This window comes from Aethalodelphis obliquidens, unplaced genomic scaffold (genome assembly GCF_003676395.1).
Source record: "Aethalodelphis obliquidens isolate GAN/ISIS:26980383/991018 unplaced genomic scaffold, ASM367639v1 scaffold65, whole genome shotgun sequence".
Taxonomy (NCBI): Eukaryota; Metazoa; Chordata; class Mammalia; order Artiodactyla; family Delphinidae; genus Aethalodelphis; species Aethalodelphis obliquidens.
The window spans coordinates 2,747,403-2,763,984 of record NW_020838009.1 but is presented as its reverse complement, the minus strand read 5'-3'; the positions used below and the strand labels follow the sequence as shown (position 1 = coordinate 2,763,984).

Below are 16,582 nucleotides of genomic sequence, written 5' to 3'. Positions count from 1 at the left end.
CACGGATGCACGAGAAAGTTCCCTTTGGGGGCTTTCACATTTTGTTAACTTGCGGACACAGCTGTCTGGACTCGGAGGCCCTGCAGACCGCGGCAGTGCCAGAGGAACAGAGCCAGAACCAGAGCGGAGCCCGAGCCCAGGGGCATGGCTCCTCGATTGCTTCAGCCTGGACGCTGCTCAGCCCGCGCACGCCGGCGGCGATTGGTGCTGCCTGGCGCGGGCGCAGACGCGGGCGCGGGGCATGCCGGGACGTCAGTGCGGCGAGAGGAGCGGGCGGCGAGGCGGGCGGGAGGTGGCAGAATGGTGAAACTGACGGCGGAGCTGATAGAGCAGGCGGCGCAGTACACCAACGCCGTGCGGGACCGCGAGCTGGACCTGCGGGGTGAGTCGGACGGGGGCGGGCGGTCCGGCCTCCCCGCCCGCCAGGCGGCCCGGCCTAGCCGCGTGCGCCAGGGCCGGAGCGTGGCCGGCGGCCTGCGTCCCGGGCTCCGAGCCGGGCTGGGTCCCGCTGTCGTCGGCGAAAAGCCGTCTCTGGGCCCTTCTGAGGCGCCCCTCACCCCAGCTCCTCTCCGCACACACGGGGCCGCCGCGATGCTCCGGTAGGACCGCGGGCCTGTGCCGGGCCAGCCGGGCGGGCTTCGCGGCCTGAGCCGCTGCGGGGCCGGGAAATACACGATCTAGCGGTTGCGACCCTCGTGCGGAGCGAGACGCGTTAACTTGCTGTCGTGAGAGTGTAGACAGGGTAAGGGAGCGAGGAGACGAAGTACGGGACAAAAGCGATTGTCTTCCCGATATTTGCCCCTCATTGGCTTCAGTCGTCTTTTCCCCTTTTACCAGAACATTGCAAAGAGCGGACTGTGGGAGCGAGGCTGGCGCTGCCCGGTGCCTGCGGAAGGGTCGCGGAAGACCTCGAACTGTTAGGTTCCTGTAGTGATTTCCGCCTCGGCGTGCAGCTCGTCAGCATTTTAAGGGGCGGCTTCTCCGGGGATAAGATAATTAGTCTTGGCCTGAGATTCGCTCCCACGGGGAAAGCGCGGTCGCCGGAGCAGCACGGCTGTGGGCTCTGCTCTCTGCTTGCTTTTTTGTTTGCTGACAAAGCCCAGTACTTTCGTTTTGTTGAAACTAAGTTTCTTAGAGAAAGGTTCAACTCAAGCGTAACCGACCGCTTTCACAGTCTTGGCACAGGTGATCCCTGCCTTCTCTCTGAGTCTGAAGTGCACCCCAACGTTGAGGAGTCTTGTTTTGGTGCAGCACTTACTTTGATGTAGCCCTTACAGCTCTGCACTGTGTACTTTCACCTTGGCTCGTTTAACTTCTTTTTTTCTCCGAGCACTTAGCACAATAATTTTGCCCGTGTTAGACAAATCAGGGAGTATTTGAGTTGTCCACAGGGTGATTTACCATTGTGTGTGAACTATTGACTTTCAACTCTGGGTTTGAGCTGGGGGAGGTGAAGTAAGGGGGAACTGTCATGATATCATGAAGACATCCCAATGAGTTCTAGGAATCGGGCCTGTGGGATGCAAAAGAGGTTGAGGGCTGTTGTCCACCATGTGTGAACAACGTTTGGACGCTGACAGTTAAGCAGCTCACAGCGTAAAGTCCTCTTAGGCCACTTCACTAGCTCTGGGGCCTTGCTTAGAGCAGCATTAGGCACCTTGGAAATATTCTTGAAAACTGTTAGGTACTAGTTACTGCTAGTAAGTATTCTCATCATTACTGCCCTTGTCACCATCGCCATCTTCATGTCCACTGCTAGACTATAAGCTTCATGGCAGCTGGGACTTGTGACTGTCTTGTTCCTTGTACTATGTGCCAGTACCTGGCAGTGTCTGGCAACGGCATAGGTGTTAGGTAAACACTTTTGGAAGGAACATTAGCTGTGAGTCCAATTACATGAAATGCTGCTAATGTTTTAGGTGCCTTTTAATTATATTAATACTTGTGTGGGTGTTTTTTTTCCTCCTTTTTGCAGGGTATAAAATTCCTGTCATTGAAAATCTAGGCGCTACCTTAGACCAGTTTGATGCCATTGATTTTTCTGACAATGAAATCAGGAAACTGGATGGTTTTCCTTTGTTGAGAAGACTGAAAACATTATTAGTGAACAACAACAGAATATGGTAATTGTCTACTAGTGGAAAGTAGCTTTTTCCCCCTAGAGTAAATGTTGCAGAGTTCCCTGAAGAAGTTGCAGTATATACTGCCAGTTAAACCTACATATTTCTTTATTTTTCTTTTTAACCTACATATTCCTTAAATGGAAAATGAGCTGCACTTGTCTCATACAGATCCAGAGATTAATTTGTCATTGGTCTAGTCTTATTTGCATTTATTCAGAAATCTTGTGTGTATATATATATGTTCATGGTAAGTTTCTAATTTAAGTTAAAAACATGCTGCTTTGTACATATTTTGGTTGATATCTAAAATAATTAAAATTATCAGAGGGGTCATATTAAAGAGATAACATAAAATTCAACAATTATATTTTTGACTGAACATCTCATTCTACCTCAAATCCTCTGCTATTTGTTTTTCTTTAACTGCAGCTGATTTTTAGAATATTGCTTATTGAAATAAAGATTTTTTTTTTTGACCCACGTTCATCATCTCTGTAAATTTTGTTGGAGAAAAGTTATTAAAGGTCTATAGACAATGTCTTTAAGAAGTTCTGGGTGTTGAGTTGCGTTTTTTTAATAGGTGTATTTCTCATGAGTTAACTATTCCGTTGTGGTTTGGTTGGTGTATCTTGTGCTTGAGCTGTGAATGCAGAACCACTTGTATTTCTGTGCTACCTGCACACAAGTCCTGAGATGAGCAAAGTAAGTTTATTTACACAGGACTTTCTCTTCGTCTTAGGTCTCATTAGATAGTGTAGCAGTGGAAGGAGCCCTCGGCAGCTTTCAGGAGGCGTTTCAGGAGGCATGGGTTTTAAAATCATCCCACTTCTGTGACCTCAGACAAGTTTCCTCTTTGTGCCTCATTTTCCTTCTGTTAGAGTGTTGGAAGAAAGATCTCTAAGGTTCTTCCCGCTTTGAAGTCCTCTGGGCAAGGGCTTAGATGAAGTTGTTAGCTTACTTAATTTTTACTTTCATTAAGATTTTTTCTTTTTATTTTAGCCGTATAGGTGAGGGACTTGATCAGGCTCTGCCCTGTCTGACAGAACTCATTCTCACCAACAACAGTCTTGTGGAATTGGTAAGTTGAACAGGGGAAAAACGTATTTGCAGGGAGGAGTTAAAGGTACTACATGCCTTTTATAGAAAACTTGGAAAATCCAGAAAATTATCTCATCATCCTTTTTCTTTTCTTAATTAATTCAGGAAAAGGGCCTTTTTTGGTTATGTGTTGCAAATATCTTCCCACTCTCTAGCTCACCTTTTGACTCTCTTAGGGTCTTGATAGAGAAGTTCCTAATTCAAGCATAATCCATTTCATCAGTCTGTTGTTATTAGTACTTTTGAGTTCTGTTAAGCTTCCCCTACCCCAGGGTCATAAAGAAACTCACATATTCTGTTTTCTAGAATCACAGTGTCCAGTATGGTAGCTATTAGCCACAAGTGGCTACTTTGAATTAAGATATACTAGAATATAAAATACACTACAGATTCTAGAGCGTTAGTACAAAAAAAAAAAGAATATAAACTATCAATTTTTTTAAACTGACATTGAAATGGTAATATTTTGGAAAATAGGTAAAACAATGTATTATTAAAATTAGTTTCTCCTGTTTTAATGTCACTACTAGAAAATTACATATGTGACATACGTTAAATTTTGTTGGAGAGTTTTATTCGAGAAATTATTGTTTTCCTCCACATTTAGATCAACGATCCATTTGAAATCTGTTTTTTTTAAAAAAAACATTATACTTTGTTTCTTTATTTTTTTATAAATTTATTTATTTATTTTATTATTTTTGGCTGCGTTGGGTCTTCGTTGCTGCGTGTGGGCTTTCTCCAGTTGTGGCGAGTGGGCTTCGCATTGCGGTGGCTTCTCTTCTTGTGGAGCGTGGGCTCCAGGTGCACGGGCTTCAGTAGTTGCGGCTCACGGGCTTAGTTGCCCCTCAGCATGTGGGATCTTCCTGGACCAGGGCTCAAACCTGTGTCCCCTGCATTGGCAGGTGGATTCTTAACCACTGTGCCACCAAGGAAGCCCCTGAAATCCAGTTTCTTATAAGATAGGGGGCAAGTTTCATTTTCTCTATTTGGATATGATTATTCTTATGCTTTTTAAATTTCTAATTTTTTAATTAATAATTTTAAATTTTTAACAAAAATTTTTTTAAACAAAATTGAGCTTATACTATACATTGTTTTTAACAGAACAAAATTGAGCTTATACTATACATTGTTTTGCAACCTAAATTTCTCACTTAAATACTGGATGTTTAAGTTCATATGATATAACTTGATTTAAGGTTATTATGCCCTTAACCCCTCCCTTCCCTATTTCCCTGATTGTTCCTTTCCTGGTGGACGAGGTCTATAAGCTTCTTTCAGATTCCCAAAGGAGTACTTGACTCCAAAAGTAAGAAAGCACTGATCTGAGGGCATGTCCTTTCTAAACTATATGAGGTATGTGCGTTCATAGGGAACTTGTGGCATGATGGGGGCAGTATATTCTGTGTGTTGTAATTGTGTTTAAAGCTGTTTGCAAAGATGAAGGCTGTTTGTCCGATCAGTCACCGAAAGAGGTGTATTAAAATCCTGCGTGATAGTGGATTTGACTGTTTCCTTGGAGTTCTGTCAATTTTAGTTTTATGTATTTTTAGGTTATTTTATTTGATATATCCAAATTTTATGTATCTTACTGGTGAAATAAACCTTTTATGTGTGGTGACCCTCTTTACATCTTATTAGTGCTGTTTTACCCTGGTTGTCTATTTTATCTGCTGCAGTATACCAAAACAAGCTTTCTTTCAATTAGTATTTGCATAATCATTTTTTTCATCCTAACTTTACATTGTTTTTCTGTACTTATATTTTAGATTTGTCTCTTGAAAACAGCATATGATAGGATTCTTTTTTTAAATCCAGTCTGAAGTCTGACTTTTAAATGAAATAGTCTGTTTATGTTTAATGTAATTACTGGTATATTTGAGTTTATCTTCTTTCTTTTCTAGAATTTTTTATTTGTTCCATCTATCTGCAATTTTTTTTCTCTCCTGTATTGCTCGCTCTCTCTTTTTTTGGCATTCCACTTCTCCTTCTGATAGTTTAGAGATTAACTAATTATTAAATAGACTCTGTTTCTATTCTTAGCATCCTAGGAATTAGCACACCCATATTTATCCAAGTGTAAAGCAGTTAACCAGCACCTCTACCTCCTGAATAATGTGGCACCTTAACCATCTCACCGCCCCCCACCTCCCCGTGAAGACGTCACTGTGTTTTGCACAGTCCGTATGTGTGTCTGTGACTAAATTTACCGTTCTTCCTTTCTTTTGGTTTTGCAGCTTTATTGACGTATGATGGACAAATGAAAATTATATATGTTTAAGGTGTACAATGTGAAATTTGATACATGTATACATTGTGAAATGATTACCACAGACTAACATATTCGCCACTTCACCTAGTTACCTTTTCGTGTGTGCAGTGAGAATACTTGAGATCTACTTTTTTATCATACTGAGTACACCATATGTTATTTTTAACTATAGTCGCAATGTTGTACCTGAAATCTCTAGAACTTATTTATCTTATAACTGAAAGTTTGTGCTCTTTGATCAATAGCTCATCTCCCCTTTCCTCCATCCCCTCAGCCTCTGGTAACCACCATTCAACTCTGTTGCTGTGAGTTGGACTTTTCTTGAGATTCCACATAAAAGTGAGGTCAGGCAGTATTTGTCTTCCTTTGTTCCTTTTTGGATTGTTCTTTAGATTTCCTTTAGTGATGGCGTGCCAGTAGCAAGCTTTAGAGCTCCCTCCCATGCTGTTGTGAGGTATTTAAAAGTGGCAGCTTTCTGAGCACCTGGCTGTGTTGCCCTCTCCTGCTTTTACTTGTACTTTTTTCCTCATTGTCCCTCTTGGCCCTGTCCCACTTAGTTCAGATCTGTTCTAGCAGTTTCTCCTCCATGTGGGGCTTTGTTCTGGAAAGGGCAGTTTCTGGTGGAGTGAAGTCCCAGATTGCTCGAGCCCTTCAGGCATCATCACACACTTAATGTGTTCATTATTGGGACATGCCTATCTTTTGCTTATCCTTTCTCAAACCGGGCACCTGTCAGTCGCTTTGGAGTTCTCGGGTCTCTTGGACGCCTCTCTGCCTTTCCTCTCTTCTTCCTTTATGGATGTTGTCACCAGGCAAGTCATGTAGCTCTCACAGTAGTTTGTCCTCACTGGCTTCTGTGTTAGGTTCTTGCCAGAGTACCTTTTCATCTAGTTTGCTTGTAGTTGACCGTACATTTTGGTTTTCCTATCCTTGTGGCACTGTGTTTTATGACATAATTTGGGAAGATTCAAAAGCTAACCTGCCGCCTTCCCATATACGTTTGTTTTTTTTTTTTTTTTTTGAGGTACGCGGGCCTCTCACTGTTGTGGCGTCTCCCGTTGCGGAGCACAGGCTCCGGACACGCAGGCTTAGCGGCCATGGCTCACAGGCCCATCTGCTCCGCGGCATGTGGGATCTTCCCAGACTGGGGTACGAACCCGCGTCCCCTGCATCGGCAGGCGGACTCTCAACCACTGTACCACCAGGGAAGCCCAATATATACGTTATTTTTTAAGTGTACTCCTTGTCCTTGAACATTTTATTTGAAGAGGTTTGGGGGCACCTAGAATAAAGCTGCCTTCCCTCAAAGATGACATACCCGTGTTGCTCCCAGGCACCAACAGGAAAAACCACCTTACACCAAGATCACGGTTTGAGGTTCCCTATATGAACAACTTGCTCAAAAGTTACAGCAGTTTTCACATTGCTTTCTTTTCTCAGTCACTGCTTTAAGCTCAGTAGTCCTTTTGAACTTGCTACAGGAAATGATTTTTTTTTTTTTTTGTCTCTTCTGCTGTTGAGACAGAAACTGTTGTGGCCAAGATATTAAGTTTAAGAAGCTCAAATTTATGAACCAGGGTATTCAGTAGAAATGTACCAAGCATCTGTGATGTGCTAGTGTTGTGCGGTTCTGGGGCAGGAAAAACAAATGCATAAAAGCAAGATCAGTCCTTGCTCCAAAGGCATCCACCATTTCACAGTATCAAAATGGGGTGTGGTATTCATGTTCTTACCCGTGGCTGTTATTTTACAGGGTGATCTGGACCCTTTGGCATCTCTCAAATCATTGACTTATTTAAGGTATGGAAATTATTTGTGGTGGTGACAATAAAGTCTTTTAAAATAACACCATTACCAGCCTTGATCTTAAAGTCATCAGTTAGTAAAAAGTACCTTTAAAAAACAAATACTGAAAGTATTTCCTTTGGGCTATGTTAAAATTTCCCTAGTGTTAAGTTCTTATGACATTGAAATGTGAATAGTGAACTTTGCCTTACTTCATGGACTCATTAGATTTTATTAAAATGGACCTCTTGAATGCTGTGCTGTGAACAACATTGGCACTGTATTGTTCCTTTTCTTGTAGTATTCTAAGGAATCCTGTAACAAATAAGAAGCATTACAGACTATATGTGATTTATAAAGTTCCACAAGTCAGAGTACTGGATTTCCAGAAGGTGAAACTAAAAGTAAGTATTACTCTGTTGTAAGTCATTATAGATTGGTGTGTTTTCCTTTATACTTTCGTTACTGACTTTTTAAATGGCCCAGTGATTTTTATCATTGGTTGATAATGAGAATGGGGAGGGGGTGCTAAGTCAATTTTCGCATACGGTGTTTATGGTGGGACTTTGAGTTCCGGTTGTCTTGTGTGGGGCTGGCCTTTCTAGAGGTGGCACAGCCTCAGAGCCGCCGTGGGCACTGTCACAGCAGACGGCCTGCTTAGAGGCACTCCCTGTGGGGAGTGTAATGTAATCCACGTTTCAGTACCTTTAATTGTTAGAATGATTTTCCCTTTATTGGGGGATTTTTTTTTTTTTTTTAACCTTCTTAGTTCCTTGAGAGCCCCTCCTTGAAACTCGGAGAGGGAACTTTCTTCAAGGACCTTCACCAGAAAGGCGACCACTGTGTCTCCTTTTAATGTGAAATTGGCTTCGTGGTATTTTCACCAGCCCAGAGTATTCCAGGAGAGTTTTCTTCCATGTTTTCTGAGGAATGCATCTAAATGCATGTGGTATTCCTATTTCCATTAACTATGTGTGTGGTGTCGCTGTAGGAGCGTCAGGAAGCAGAGAAAATGTTCAAGGGCAAACGGGGTGCACAACTTGCAAAGGATATTGCCAGGAGAAGCAAAACGTAAGATCCGGATATCCAACTTCACTCCACTTCACCTTCAGAAACATTATCTGTCTGGCATTTTGCCTCCTGCAAAATGAAATGAAACGCCTGTGACTAATACAGTACTAAATTTGCGTGATGGTGATCCATGACCATCAGTGGTCCATGTATCACATGAGATTTCTACCAGGGTAGCAGAGCAAATATTTCAGTATTCAGTCTTAGTGTGATATTGTATACGTCCTCCTTTCTCTGTAGGAAGATGAACTGGGTGGTGTTTCTGAAGGAGAGAGTTTCTTGTATCAGTTTGTTAACAAAGATAAGATACTACACTGGTTGAATTACTTTCAAAAGCTTTTGAAAGTAAAAGAGAAGCAATTTCTATTGGTCTGGATTTGACAGTTTTGTACTTCCCTCCCCTCCCAAGTTTCAATCCAGGTGCTGGTTTGCCAACTGACAAAAAGAAAGGTGGGCCATCTCCAGGGGATGTGGAAGCAATCAAGGTAATCATGTGTTAGGATTCTTGGACTGGAGTGAGCTGTTATGGGTTTAGGACACAAAATTATGTAATAACCCAAGTAATAAATCAAACACTGCAAATTTTCCCCACAGTTGTTAGAATCCAGCTGTATTTTTGTGTAAGGAAAAACTAGCTTAAAGATATCATATGACCAGACTTTGACTTGAATTAATTATATGAGCCAGTCAAAGTGGAGGCAACTCTGGTCTTTCTCATTTTCCCAGGATGTGTTTTATTTGAACAGTTAGTTACCTTTGCATGCTGTCTTAATTTTTACTTTGAAAGATTTGCTACCTGAAAGATCCTGCTTGATGAGAAATCCTAATTTTATAATACTGCCTCCTAAATTATCCAGTAGCATAATTCCAAATAGGTACTTCAGTTAGCTAAGATTTTAGGACACGAGCAGCGATTATTTGCTCTCTTATAATAGGGTCTACAGCTGTTTACCAATTTTGGAAATTTATGATTTGGTTTTGGGCTTGATTTCACTGTGCCAGTAAAATTCTTCCCCCAACAAAGAACTATTTAATATTCCAACTCAAAAAGATGGTGTGAATTCCTGTGAGTGTTTTCTGGGTGGTGGAGGCTTAGATGAAAGTAACTGTCCGTCTCCATTGTCTCCTGGCATCCAGAATGCTATAGCAAACGCATCAACTTTGGCTGAAGTGGAGCGGCTGAAGGGCTTGCTTCAGTCCGGTCAGATACCTGGCAGAGAACGCAGATCAGGTAACAATGTTCTGTCTTTATTTCCAAATTAATGGTACACTTGGAGTGATTGCAAAACAGTTTAGATGCTACGACCCAAGAATGCTACAATAGTGCCTCATTACCATCTAATCTAATCCACACAAAATGCCTTTAAATGCTCTTTGAAGAGAAATCATTTGTTAAAGAATGTTATGTTCTAGGACTCTGGGGTTTTTGTAAAAGTTGAGACAAACATTATTTCATAGCCATGGAATGAAAGCGAACAGTGGAGGTGACCGTGTTGCCTTTGACGCCTGTCCATGTAGGCTAGCTTAGCAGATGAGGACACAGGCTCCAGAGCCAGATAGACTGAGGGTCAGAGCTTAGCTTCACCAGTTCTGTCCTTGGGTAAATTTCTTAATCTCTACTTACTCTTAAATCTGTGTCCTTATCTTTAAATCTGAGATAGTGATAATGGTAACCTCAAAAGGTTGTTGGGAGGACTAAGTAAGATACTTCGTAGGTAGCACTGAGCATAGGGTGTGAGCCCTTCTGATAGTAAATGCCAGCTTTGTGTCAGGCAGACTGGTGGACAGTTGGGTATAAAGTGAAAACTACCCCAGACCGTGCATATTACAAGTTTGATATGAATGTAACTGGGACCTCTGTCTAGAATGGCAGCTCAGGGAAAGTTTCCTTGGGGAAATAATGCTGGAACTGAAGCTAAAAATGAGTAAGACGTTAATTAGACCAGTGGTTCTCATCCATGTGGTCCTTGGGGCCCTGGGGCACACATTTTTGGTTTCCTGGGTGACGATGGAATGGGGGTGCATAAAGCACCTCTGTGCCTACGTGGGTGGTTGGCTCCCTGCGCTTGTGCTGGCTCAGGTGAGAGGCAGGCAGCTTCACCAACGTGGAGTGAGCTTGCCACTTCAAGGAGAGCAGCTAGTGTTTGTTACCAATGATAATCAAATTTTCAAGCAGAAATTAAAAGCTGGGAAAATTTTTTTCCACAATTTTAACCTTGACAGTTTCCCAGTACTTCCAGACTTCTCTGCGGAAATTGTTGCTGTTAATGAATGTGATTTTTTTATATAACATATAAAGAAATGGGTCAACATTTGGAAGACCTGTATAACTCAGTGAACAACGTTTTCCAAATGATGTTAGAGTTATGCATCCATTCAGAGTACAGAATAAACTGGTGGATTTTCAAGTCAGAGAGTATGAAAAGTTCATTGATAAGGTTTCAGACTCCACACTGCAATCTAACCTTTAAGAAACTACCACTTTCAGGACTTCCCTGGCAGTCCAGTGGTTAAGACTTGGCTTTTAGTGCTGTGGGCCTGGGTTCGGTCCCTGGTCGGGGAACTAAAATCCCACAAGCCAAGTGGTGTGGCCAAAAAAAAAACAACTACCACTTCTGTCAAGTTTGGGCATAGTATCAGAAAAGAATATCCACAACTGCCTGCAAAGACTTAAAATACTCCTCCCTTGTCTAACTACATGTCTGTGTGAGGCTGACTTTCTTCATACCCTTCAATCAAAACAACATACTGTAGCAAGTGGAATGATGAAGTCAGTACACGGGTCCAGCTGCTATTTGGCAGACATTACAGAGATGGGCAAAACTAGAAAATAATGCCGACTTTCTCACTAAATATTTTTGTTTTAGAAAATATTGGTATTGTTATATTTTATAAAAATATAAACATTGTTACTATATAATAGATTTATTGTTTTAATGAATTACTGTTTTTTAAAATACTTTTAATTTTCTAACATACTATCGATAAACGTAATCTACTTAAACAAAAGCTCTTTGGGTCCTAAAATTAAAATATTTGAGAACCCCTGAACTAGACAAATGCAGAATGGCATTCTCAGGGCAAGGAACTGCACTGGCCTTAAGAGAACCTTGCACACTTGGACTGAAGGAGGACAGTGTGAGCCAAGGTCAAGGGATGGGGGGGAATGTGGTGAGACGGGCAGCAGAGTGAGCTCTCAAGTCCAGCCCCTCCGGGGACTGCAGGCCTGCAGTCCCCATGCCGGAGGAGGTCTGCAGTCCTGAGAACAATACAGGTCTGTCAAAGGCTTTCAAGACTCCCTGGTAACAGCTTGGGGGAGGAAGCTGTGTCTAATTGCTTATTGGGACTGCAGTATCACAAAATTACTGAATTAATTTGCTTCCCCTAAAGTGTTTTATTTGAGCCTTAGGCTAGCTTTGGATTTTTCAGTGTCATCTAAACATGCAGGCACATTGAGGACAGGAAGATGGAGATTGGTCCTGGTTCTGTCAATTTCAGTGGGCCCAGGCTTCTGAGTAGCACTTCCTGTATCTAGAAATGTAATGTTTGGGTCTAACTAGAAACAAACATGAGAAATTTTCCCTAACATTGACAGGGTTAAAACATTTCCTTTATCAGAATACATTGACTAAAATATCTGCAATAAATTGTTGACAAATAACAACTGTTTCATTGTTGTTGCCATATTTTTCTTAATTTAGAGACATAGTCACTAACTGACTATCCCCAGCATGTGGTAGGTATTCCCCCCCCCGCCCCTTTTTAAAATTTTTTTGAGTGTTCCCAGTTTCTTTGCCCATAGTAGTGGCAAGAACAAAACACAAAGTGTAAGCTTTTTGTGTTTATAAAAAATGAGTTATCAGGCTTCCCTGGTGGCACAGTGGTTGAGGGTCCGCCTGCCGATGCAGGGGACACAGGTTCGTGCCCTGGTCCGGGAGGATCCCACATGCCGTGGATCGGCTAGGCCCGTGAGCCATGGCTGCTGAGCCTGCGTGTCTGGAGCCTGTGCTCCGCAACGGGAGAGGCCACGGCAGTGAGAGGCCCGCGTACCGCAAAAAAAAAAAAAAGAGTTATCAGCTTGACTAGAATGGCAGGCAAAGAGTTTGACTTTCATAAAACACCTTTGTGACCCTTCCCCTTAGGAACTGACAATCCTTTCCAATACCTGCCAAAGATAGATGGTCTCCAGACCCTAAACTCCTCAAGGCAGAGGCCGCTGTTGGGCTTTTGTACCTTGCCCAGGGCCTGGCACACAGCAGCCTCACGGATGGGCGCTCACACACTGAGCAAGCACATTCTCTAAAATTGATATTACTTCTGGCTTTGTGTTTTTCTCTAGGCCCCACTGATGATGGTGAAGAGGAGATGGAAGAAGACACAGTCACAAATGGGTCCTGAGCAGGGTGGCCTCTAAGGATCTCAGGACGTACAAGAGTCCACTTCAGACAGGTCCTGCTTTTTGAATAGCTTTGTTTGTGTCAGCAAGGTAGAGTTCATAAGCATTGTTGAAATGCTTAAGACTGCTGGTAATTTTGTAATAAAAATTTTGAAATCTAAATGCCAGTTTTCTATCAATAGTGCAAATAAAGGACATGCTGTGCTGCGGATTGCACATCATTGGGGTGTATGTGTGGTGAGGCCTGGACGTGTGGGAGTTGGAAATGCAGGAGGGCGGATCTTGTGGGTAGGCTTCCCAGTCCTCATGAAATGTTTAGGTTTTTAAATTCATAATAAAACTTAACAATTATCTGTGTGCTGCCACTGATTGTCAGAATTTGCGATCTTGGGTGCATTTTTTTTTCTGCATGAAAAATAACAAGAGCTTTGTTAAAGGCAGCCAGGCTCTAGGGCTTTACAGAAGTCAACATCCTTTAAAGTTTTTATTTAACCCTATGTACAAACATGCAAACGATGAACTGCTGGTTGGGACAGTTAGAGGGGATGTGATGTCTGCCTGTCAGTTGGTGGGATTTGTGCAGAGCAGCAGCACGTTCCAGCACTGAGGATGCAGTGGAGGAGTTGGGGCTGCCCGGCAGCCCACTAAGGCGTGGTGTCCAGCTCCTGGGTGCCCATTACAGTCCTAACACCCTGCTGTGGCCAGTTTGGGCTAATCTAAAAATCAAGGTGGGGCTTCCTTGGTGGCGCAGTGGTTAAGAATCCTCCTGCCAATGCAGGGGACACGGGTTCGAGCCCTGGTCCAGGAGGATCCCACATGCCGCAGAGCAGCTAAGCCCGTGCACCACAACTACTGAGCCTGCGCTCTAGAGCCCGTGAGCCACAACTACTGAGTCCACATGCCACAACTACTGAGTCCACGTGCCACAACTACTGAAGCCCGCGCACCTAGAGCCGGTGCTCCGCAACAAGAGAAGCCACTGCAGTGAGAAGCCCACGCTCCGCAATGAAGAGTAGCCCCCGCTCGCCGCAACTAGAGAAAGCCCGTGCGCAGCAACGAAGACCCAGTGCAGCCAAAAATAAATAAATAAAATAAATTTATAAATAATAAATTTTTTAATAAATAAAAATCAAGGTGGTGGAGGGGAGTGCCTTCACCAGCCATCTTTTCTCATCTGCTCGTGTTTGGGTTGTTTTTTAAAGCTCCCTGGATGATTTCTAAATGTGAGAAGCACTCCTCTAAATAGGCCCTGAAACAGTTTGGGGTGATTGCTGATGGACTAGTTGCTGTTCGTGTAAGGCATATACAAGATGCCTGGGACACGAAGAAACTCCTGCTTGGAGGAGCTGACAGTCTAACTGGGGAGACAGAACCTCACACAGTAGTGGGGCTAAACCTCAGTGCGGTAGCAACGAAGAGAAAAGAATGGGTAGAGCCTTCAGAAAGCTTCGGAAAGGAGATGGAGCTTGGGCATCAGGAGGACCTGGCCTTTAGATTTCCTCAGTACAACCCTAGACCAGTGCCTCTCCAACTCCAGTGCACTGGGAACCCTGGGGGTCTTGCCAGAGTGCAGGGTCTTTTGTGGGGCCTGAGGCTCTGTGCTTCTAGCAGGTTCCCAGGAGCTGTCCATCGGAGGATAGCACTCAGGATTTCTAGCCTTACTGCTCACCCCTTCCTTACATCTTCAACTCCTTCCGGGGCCGTCCCCTATGATCTGTTTACTGATTGATTACAAAAAGCACTTCTCTTTCTCTTTGGAGGTAAAGTGTGGTCTTACCTGCCTCTTCTTTAGCAAATCATTTTTCTGGATGATTGTGCCATGTCAGGAAGGGCCTGTGCCGTCAGGAACCAGGATTTATACTCAGCCCCTGGCGGCACTGAAAAGGCCTCCCTGGCAGAGGCCAGCCTACTGGGTGTCTGAGTGACACTTGCAGCTTCTGATGGAGGGGATAATGTTCAAAAAGCCAGGTGGTAACACTTTAGCTCTTGACAGTGGAGTAGGTACTTGGCGTGAGCTCAGACTTGGGTCTGGTTTTCACTCAGGTTGGATTTCAATATTTTGATTGCTAGTGCTGTGTCCATCATCAGTTTGGGGGCATTTCCCTGATGGACCTCCCTACACCCTCCCCAGTCATGATTCATCTTTCAAAACTCTCTCATCTTTCAAAGCTCCCAACAGGAAAGGTTTACAATCCCATGACATGACCAAAGCACAAGACTGCAGAAAAGCCACAGCAATTCCAGAGGGCTACAGGCCCCTGAGCTGCCCCTTCCCCTGCCAGCTGGCTGATCCCCCACCCCCACCAACAACCGAGGAGGGAGGGAGGAGAGGGGAAGGGAAAGAGAGAGGAAGAAAAGTATCTCCTGAGAACCCTGCTCCACTCCAGGGACCGCTCACCCCAGCCTGGCCTTGCTCCACACTTCCCTGCCTGAGCCCTCCAAAGAAGTAAAACTGTTTGCAGATGACATGATGCTATATGTAGAAAATCCTAAAGATGCTACCAGAAAACTAGAGCTCATCAATGAACTCAGTAAAGTTGCTGGATACAAAATTAACACATAGAAATCTGTTGCATTTCAATACACTACCAATGAAATACCTGAAAGAGAAATTAAGGAAACAATTCCATTTACCATTGCATCAAAAAGAATAAAATACCTAGGAATAAGCCTACCTAAGGAGGCAAAAGACCTGTACTCCAAAAACTGTAAGATGCTGATGAAAGAAACTGAAGACCATACAAACAGATGGAAAGAATGGAGGTGGAGGAATCATGCTCCTGGTCTTCAGACTATACTACAAAGCTACAATATCAAAACAGTATGGTACTGGCACAAAAATATATGGATCAATGGAACAGGATAGAAAGCCGAGAAATAAACCCATTTGTGGTCAATTAATCTACAACAAAGGAGGTAAGAATGTACAGTGGAGAAAAAAATCTCTTCAATAAGTGTTGCTGGGAAAACTGGACAGCTACATGTAAAAGAATGAAATTAGAAAACCTCACACTATATACAAAAATAAACTCAAAATGGATTAAAGACCTAAATGTAAGACTGGATACTATAAAACTAGAGGAGAACAGGCAGAACACTGACATAAATCGCAGCAATATCTTTTTGGATCCATCTCCTAGAGTAATGGAAATAAAAATAAATGGGACCTAATTAAAAGCTTTTGCAAAGGAAACCATGAACAAAACGAAAAGACAATCTACAGACTGGGAGAAAATATTTGCAAATGATGTGACCGACGAGATTAATTTCCAAAATATACAAACAGCTCATATAGCTTAATATCAAAAATTAAATCAAAGAACCCCAATCAAAGAAAGTCATGGCTTCTTTATCTGAATGACCAAGATGTTCTTTCACACTTCTTAGAACCCAGATTAAAACATAAGTCCATCAGATAAATGGAAGCAATTTTAAAAATAAAAAGAGGAATAGAAATTTCATTTGTATATACATGAGGGAAAAGTGTTATTTTTTTTAAAGATCAGAATTTTGCAAATTTTATGGATGGTAAAAACTTCCATTTTCCATGTACTCCCTTAGGTTTACCAAATCAAACTCTCTACAATGAGTATGTCTAACACTGAGCTGTTTTAAATTCTTATTTTCCCCTTGTCAATGGCCAAGTGCAGAGGTCATGAGGAGGTCAACTCTAATCCACCCATGGACATGGCAGCCTTGACTACTGATGTTCAAGCTAGACACCATCAGCAGAACCACATCTCCTAACGTGGGTGAATTTCTACTAGTAATCATGGATGGAAACGGGGAAATCAAAGGATATTCTCTATTGAGAATCAAAGTTGTAGATCCCTA

The 16,582-nt window shown here is 42.9% G+C and overlaps 1 protein-coding gene across 1 annotated transcript; it reads left to right on the top strand.

The window, feature by feature from the left end:
• Nucleotides 1-202: 202 nt before the first annotated feature.
• Nucleotides 203-13,113, top strand: SNRPA1 (small nuclear ribonucleoprotein polypeptide A'). The gene is made up of 9 exons (XM_027089074.1): nucleotides 203-382; nucleotides 1,976-2,123; nucleotides 3,123-3,201; nucleotides 7,250-7,296; nucleotides 7,583-7,685; nucleotides 8,273-8,352; nucleotides 8,762-8,837; nucleotides 9,490-9,583; nucleotides 12,692-13,113. The coding sequence occupies exons 1-9, from the start codon at nucleotides 301-303 to the stop codon at nucleotides 12,748-12,750; spliced, it is 768 nt and encodes a 255-aa protein (XP_026944875.1). The 5' UTR covers nucleotides 203-300; the 3' UTR covers nucleotides 12,751-13,113.
• Nucleotides 13,114-16,582: the final 3,469 nt, after the last annotated feature.